General features: G+C 58.6%; 1 protein-coding gene across 2 annotated transcripts; it reads left to right on the top strand.

Moving 5' to 3' along the window:
• Nucleotides 1-619: 619 nt before the first annotated feature.
• On the top strand, nucleotides 620-6,251 carry LOC103165947 (E3 SUMO-protein ligase PIAS3-like). Of its 2 annotated transcripts, none has more exons than XM_029051535.2 (15): nucleotides 620-714; nucleotides 1,148-1,312; nucleotides 1,874-1,958; nucleotides 2,227-2,268; nucleotides 2,468-2,558; nucleotides 2,680-2,793; nucleotides 2,904-3,009; nucleotides 3,219-3,292; nucleotides 3,499-3,659; nucleotides 3,753-3,901; nucleotides 4,114-4,237; nucleotides 4,352-4,459; nucleotides 5,075-5,172; nucleotides 5,401-5,515; nucleotides 5,757-6,251. In XM_029051535.2, the coding sequence occupies exons 2-15, from the start codon at nucleotides 1,207-1,209 to the stop codon at nucleotides 5,776-5,778; spliced, it is 1,395 nt and encodes a 464-aa protein (XP_028907368.1). In that variant the 5' UTR covers nucleotides 620-714; nucleotides 1,148-1,206; the 3' UTR covers nucleotides 5,779-6,251. The 2 variants fall into 2 exon arrangements, with proteins under 2 accessions (XP_028907368.1, XP_039766029.1); XM_039910095.1 differs by having other exon boundaries at nucleotides 5,659-6,251.
• The last annotated feature ends 301 nt before the right edge of the window (nucleotides 6,252-6,552 follow it).

Below are 6,552 nucleotides of genomic sequence, written 5' to 3'. Positions count from 1 at the left end.
GGACTTGGTCACCAAAGGGCTCTTTTGTCATTTTATGGTATTCGTTAAGCACTTACTATGTGCCAGGCACTGTATTAAGCTCCGGGGTACATACAAGCTAATCAGTTTGGACACAGGCCATGACAGTCTTAATCCCCCATTCACTGAAGAGGTAACTGAGGCCTGAGGAAGTCAGGTGAGTCTGCTCAAGTTCATACAGTGGGCAAGTGGCAGAGCAGTTTTTCCTTCCGGGCCGCCACGTGACAGTCAGCGCCAAGTGACGAAGCTAAATCTCAAGATGGCCTGGTCTCAGGAGGGACCCGAGGGACTGCTTCGTCACTTGGCGCCGACTGTCACGTGGCGGCCCGGAAGGAAAAGCTGCTCTGCCACTTGCCACTGTATGAACTTGAGCAGACTCACCTGACCCTTGAGCAGGGTCCCTCGGGCCCCCGAGGAGAGGGGCGCCTTCCCCACCCGCCAATCCCCCGGAGAGGAGCTGGAGTGGCGGCCCCATCCCTGGCCCGCCCTTCCCGCCCCCGCGCGGATTGGCCGGGCAGCCGGCGGTTGGGATTCTCGGCCAATGGGGCCCCGAGGGGCGGGGCCTCGGGAGAGCCGCGCCTTCCCGCCACACGGTCACGTGACGCCAACCAACGGCCGAGGAGGCCGACGCCCGCCAACGGCCGTGGAGTTTCTCCGCAGTAGGTCTGAGGAGAAGGACGGTTTTTCCCCCCGAAGGTGAGAGACTTTCTCCACCCTAAGGCGCCGTCGAAAGGCCCCCCGAGATGTCCGCCCTCCCCAGACGCCCCTCGCCTTCCCTCCTTCGGCCCTCCCCCACACGCCCTTCTCCTGGACGGCGCCGAGGGCGAGGCCCCAGCGGGAGAAGAGCGAGCGAGCTGTGTCCTCTTGCCCTCCTCCCCCCGTGCCCTTCTCCGTGCCCTTCCCCCCCCCCGTGCCCCTCCCCCCGTGCCCCTCTCCGTGCCCCCCCGTACCCCTCCCCCCGTGTTCCGGTCCGGGCGTCGCGTGTTGGGGTGGGAAAGGCGGGGTGTGGGAGGGGGCAGAGCCCCGCGGGTCCCGGCGGCAGCCAGGAGGGGCCCGGGACCCCCCCGCTCCGCCCGCCGCCCCCACAGCCCCGCCCGACCCCGCACACCACCACACACCACCGCACCAGGACCGGACCGGAGCCGAGGGCGAGGACAGCGGGACCCCGACACCGACCCCTCCGCAACCATGAGCGCAGAGGAGAGTGACATCTTCACCGAAGGCCCCGTCATCAGGATGAAGGAGCTCACGTTCTTCCCCGTCTGCGCCGAGTTCGTGAAACCAACCAAATTGGGTGAGGCCATGGTCCCCTTCCCCCCAACCCCCCTCCGGTGGGCTGGTGCCACCCGGCCTCCACTCATCCCTCTGCAAACCCTGATGGGATTGCTTTCCCTCATTCCTGGGCATCTCAGCTGTCTGCGCTCACTGTGCCTCAGTCCACCCCCATGCCTTCTTGACCCTAACTGGCCTGCCTTCGGTCTTCTGTCTCCTCCCCAAAGGGGCTCACAACTCTCGTCACTGGGATGAGACTGGGGTCTAGGAGAACAGGACTGATCTCTTGGCCTGGCCTGTGAGGCAGGCACACACACACCCACACACACGTCCTTATCAATCAATCAGTGGTATTTTTTGAGTGCTTACCGTGTGCAGAACCACTGTACTGAGTACAGTACAGCAGAGGTGGAAAATACATTCCTTGCCCAGAAGGAGCATACAGTCTAGAGGGGAAAGCAGATGATACAAATACATAATTTACAGATGTGTACTCAAATGCTGTGGGGCTGAGGGTGGGAGGAATACCAAATGCCCAAAGGGCACAGATCCAAGGGCATTGTCCCTATGTTTGTGTCCCCAGCGTCTAGGGACACTGAGCAATTAAAGATGGCAGAGTTGAGTTTCATGGCCCGCAGGAAACACTTCGATGGGAAATCCAGTAGAAGGTAACCGTGATGCTCCACACAGGGGCTGAGAATATACCTAATCCCCTTTCCCCACCCACCCCTTATATAGCCAGGCATGGTCTCCAGCATGTTCTGCTTCCTCCCCTCACCAGCAGCCATGTTTCTCCCCAATTGGGTTCCCTGGTACATCACCCTGAGTGTTGAGAGTGGTCACCACCGTCATTGGGTCGGGGGGGACGGGAAGGGGGACAGCTCTCTGGGGGACCCTCCTCATCAATTCCTCTCCACACGGTTTCAATGTCCACAGTGAGCTCGAATCAGAAGACAACACCCTCCGGGTGCAGCTGCGGTAGGACCACCCCACCACCCCTCCTCCTCAGTGGTGTCCCTGGTGGGTCGGTAGGGAGGGGGAAGGGAGGGGGACTGGGTGGATTCTCGGCTGCTTTGTCCCCAGGGGCTCCCGGAGGGTGGTGCGGTGGCAAGGGATTGATGGTCCCCCCCACTGACTGGGTTCCTCCCCTGCCACCGGCCACCCCCTCACCCCACAGGCTCTGTTTATGGGACACCCGAGGCCCTCAACCAGACTGCCTTCCTCTGCAATTGATCATCATTGTCAACGGGAAGTTATGTCTTCCACCCGTGAGTAATCAAACTGATACCGAGTTCGAGTTGGAGCTCAGGAGGGAAGGGGGGAGGAGGTTGCGGCTCGCTCACATAGAGTGACCTGCCTGGAACCTGACCCCCATCCACATCCCCCAAGGTGGAGGCCGACGGTGAACACTATAACCGCCCAGTGGATATCACTCATCTTGTGCACCCCTCTGATGAAGTGCCCAATGGTGTCGTGCTCCTTTGGTCACTGAATGACACACGGGTGAGTACGGCTGGAGTGGGCATGGCAGGGGTGGCAGTGGGGGGCGGTGGGAGGTGTGTGGAGGAAAAAGCACTGACCACTCTCTCAAGCTCCCGCCCTGTCCCCCACAGGACTTCGGCATGTCTGTGTGCTTGGTGAAGCAACTTACTGCAGAGAAGTTAGTGGAGCAGTTGAAGAAGAAGGCCTTTTTCCCCTCATACAAGACAGTGTACATGAGTGAGTGACCTCCCTCCCACCCACCCTCCTCCAGAACCCGGAGTGAATGACTCCCCAGTCTACCTTGGGCCCTTCCCCGCTCCTTCCCCTTCTCAAAGAAGAGAGCCCCCGGTCAGTAGACCATTGATTCCCGAGTACCACCACCCCTCACCCATGCCAAGCCCGCGGCAGCTTAGGCCAACCCCGAAGATCTCCTCTCTTCGTTTCAGTCCGGGACGTGATGCCGGCAGTTCGTGAGCCGGCATTTGCCCTCGGAAGTCTCCGCGTCTCCCTCCTGTGCCCGGTGGGTCCGGGTGGGGCCCTGAGGGTGTGGAGGATGCTAGGACCCTGGGTTGGGGGTGGGGAAAGGGAAAGAGACCGTAGATTGACAAGGAAGGTGGGTGAGTGTCTGAGGCCCAAAATTGTTGGGGGAGGGTGAGTCCCTTGGTGGGTGGTCCAGTGGCCCCTCCTCCCACCGACCTTTCACTCTCTCTCCTCCCGTCCACCCAGCTGGGATGGGGACTTGTGTCCATACCCTGCCGCGCGGTATCCTGCAGCCACATCCAGATTTTCGATGCTGTCCCGTTCCTGCAGAGGAACGAGGAGGAGGAAACTTGGAAGTGTCCAATCTGTGACCAGGAGATTCTCTATCGAAACCTCGTCATTGATGAGTATGAACACTGATCGCTCTCCGTTGACCTCTCTCTTCTGCCTCCCCCCGACCGCCCATTCCCTGCTGACCTCCGTGGCCGTTCGCTCTACAGATACTTCTTCAAGGTTCTCTGTTTCATCGCCCGTGAAAAGATTGACTGTGAAGAGATTGACATGCTGCCAGATGGGACCTGGTTCCCGGCCAAGTACTGCATGGATTCATTAGAAATCTCTGAGGATCCCAGCTTCTTTGGCCGAGGCCGTGAGACACCGCCCCCACCCCTGCCTGCCCCCACCCCTGCCCACCCCTCAGCCCAGACCGCGGTCCCCACCATCCCAATGCCAGGTCCTTCGGGCCACCATCATCTGGACGGAGAGCAGCTCCTGTCCCCAGCCGGCAGGGTGAGAAGGGCAGCCCCCTGGGCTGGGCCGGAGGGATTCAGGTCTCTCTCTCTCTGGACTTTGTCCAACCAGGCCAAGAGATTCAGTCTGACACCGAGGGGGAGGTCAGTGACTCATCCACAGAAGTTGAGACCTCCAAGGAATTGCTGAGTCCACACCCCGGGGCAGCCATCTCACCCTCCATGGACACCGCAGGGTATGGCCTCAGGATTCACCTGCCCTGTTCCCCACAGGGATACCAGAAGGTGATGGGGGAAGCGATGAGCTGGTCCCTCCCCCAGGCCCCTAGCTCCCATCTCGCCTCCTCCAGGGCAAGCACCGCTAAACAGAAGCCGGCCCAAGGCAATGAAAACCAGGATGAAGACGTAGTGTACGTGCACCTACCGTACTCCTCAGACGTGTGGTACGAGAGGGTCAGGTAAGGGCTGCCCCAGGATGGATGGGGGTCACTGAGGCTGGGGAGGAACAAGTTGCTGAGGTTCCCCACACACCCCGGGTGCTGTATTAGGAGCCTGTTCCGCTAGGTTCTGTGTTCGGAGGTGTGGGCACGGGGGCAGGAACAGGGAAATAGATCTGGCTCTGGGCTCCCCCTCCTCTGCACCCCGCTGCCCCTTCCAAGCTCCATCCCCTCCCTCATCTCTAACGTTGCAGTTTGAGGTAGGTGGCCAGGACCCCTGTTTCGCACATCATTGGATTTGCTAAGAATTTTCTTGAATCTGGTTAGGGTGTAGGTGTTCTCACCCCAGTGTTGTTTAGAAATTTTCACCCATTAACAGAGTGGAAAACATTTGACGAAGGCAGGCGAGAAACTTAATCGAGAGAGCTGGGACAGAGGGGACAGGAATTTTCAGAAGATGCACTGCCACCGATGGAGACGTTCCTGGGGCCAGACCTGGGGTGAACAGGAGTCTGGGTAGCTCAGGGGAGGGGCTGCGTCCCTGCCGTGTGGTTGGGCCACAGGGACTCTGGAGTTAGGAAAGCGGTGGACGGCTCTGCCATCCTCTGCCGACCCCTCTGACCTTTCCCTCTGCAGGAAGATGAGTGAGATGCTCAAAATGAACTGCCCACCTAAAGGGAAGAAACGACGACGTAGAAGGTCCAGGACTCCATCAGGAGAACTGATGGATTTATGTAAGTGGCAGTTCTCCCCCTGAACCCAGCAATGTCCCAGGTGAGACACCCCCTACCCCTCACACCTTGGATACAGTCCCCAGCACCCCCATCTCAAACAGCTTACCCCTTGGCTCTCGGTGACCAGGACTGTGAGCCTGGACCCTCCCCTATGGCACAATGGGAGGGGGAGGCCCCTGAGCAGGGTTGGGGGATTCAGGTCTCTCTCTCTCTCTCCCTCCTTGCCAGACGACCCTTCACCTGACAGCGACCAGGAGACTTCTACCACTGCCTCGATGGACAGCAGCTCGTCCAGTGTAGAGCTGCACACTCTGGCTACCACGGTGTCGACGCCAACCAGAGGGTATGACCCTAGGATTGTTCCCACCCTGGTCTCTACAGGGGACCCTAAGGTGGGGGGGGGGGGCCCTGAGGAGGGGGGAGGGTGCAAGCCACCTGGTCCCCCTAGTGGCCAACACTCTCTCTTCCTTCTCCCTGGGTGAGAAGACCTCAGCAGCCGGCAGGAGAGTCCAGCAGTCTGGATATCCGCAAACGTCCCTCCAGCCGACCTAAACAATAGCTCCCCACTCTCTCCCTCTATTCAGCACTTGGAGTCTCCCGTCTTGACCCCTCAGAACACCTATGACTTGGAGCACAGCCTTTGCCGGTGCCACCCTCCAGCCCCAGCCCCAGCTCCAGCCCCTGCCCCAGGCCTCTTTTCCGAATGCCTCCCACCGCCAAGCCCAGCTGGCAGAAGCCAGAAGCCTTTTCTTTCCAGGCTCAACTCATAGTCCTGTTTGCCCCAGCTATAAGGAGTTAGTGTCCTCCCACCCTTTTTGGGACCTGTTCTGATAACTTGTGTTCAGGGGTGTCAGGAGAGGGGACACTCATGTAGCCCCCGCCTCTCCCTCCCTGGCTTCCCCGTCCCCTAACTCTTGTCTTCATTACAGTTTGAGGTGCCTGGCTGGGGGCCCCAGCTATAATGTTATTGAATTTGCTTCTAATTTTATTGTATGTTGGTAGAAGGAAGTTGTTCTCACCCCATTGTCTTCAATAAATTTTCACCATTTTATGGAATGAAAAACATTCCAAAAATATCAGTGCTGAATCTTCACTGGGAGCATGGAAGCCAAAAGTGGGGAGGAGGGCTAGGAAGGGACAAGCTCCAAAGAGGTAGTAGGCCTACACAATAATGATAATAGGGGTAATAGTAATGATAATAATAAAATAATGCTCTTAAGTGCTTACTATGTGTCAAACACTATTCTGAGGGCTGGGGTAGATACAAGCTAATCAGGTCACACACATTCCCTATTTCACATGGGGCTTACAGTCGGTAGGAGAGAGAACAGGTATTTCATCCCCATTGTACAGTTAGGGAAAAAGAAGCACAGAGAAGTG

This window comes from Ornithorhynchus anatinus, chromosome X1, assembly GCF_004115215.2.
Source record: "Ornithorhynchus anatinus isolate Pmale09 chromosome X1, mOrnAna1.pri.v4, whole genome shotgun sequence".
Classification (NCBI taxonomy): Eukaryota; Metazoa; Chordata; class Mammalia; order Monotremata; family Ornithorhynchidae; genus Ornithorhynchus; species Ornithorhynchus anatinus.
Note: the sequence above shows the minus strand (reverse complement) of the source record. Positions and strands in the feature narration are given on the sequence as shown.

Excerpts from the sequence above, each read along its gene's own strand:
- LOC103165947 (XM_039910095.1), top strand. The coding sequence starts at position 1,207 with ATGAGCGCAGAGGAGAGTGACATCTTCACCGAAGGCCCCGTCATCAGG. Across the intron at positions 1,959-2,226 it reads GATGGGAAATCCAGTAGAAG|TGAGCTCGAATCAGAAGACA; the intron begins GTAACCGTGATG and ends CAATGTCCACAG. Across the intron at positions 5,173-5,400 it reads AGGAGAACTGATGGATTTAT|ACGACCCTTCACCTGACAGC; the intron begins GTAAGTGGCAGT and ends CCTCCTTGCCAG.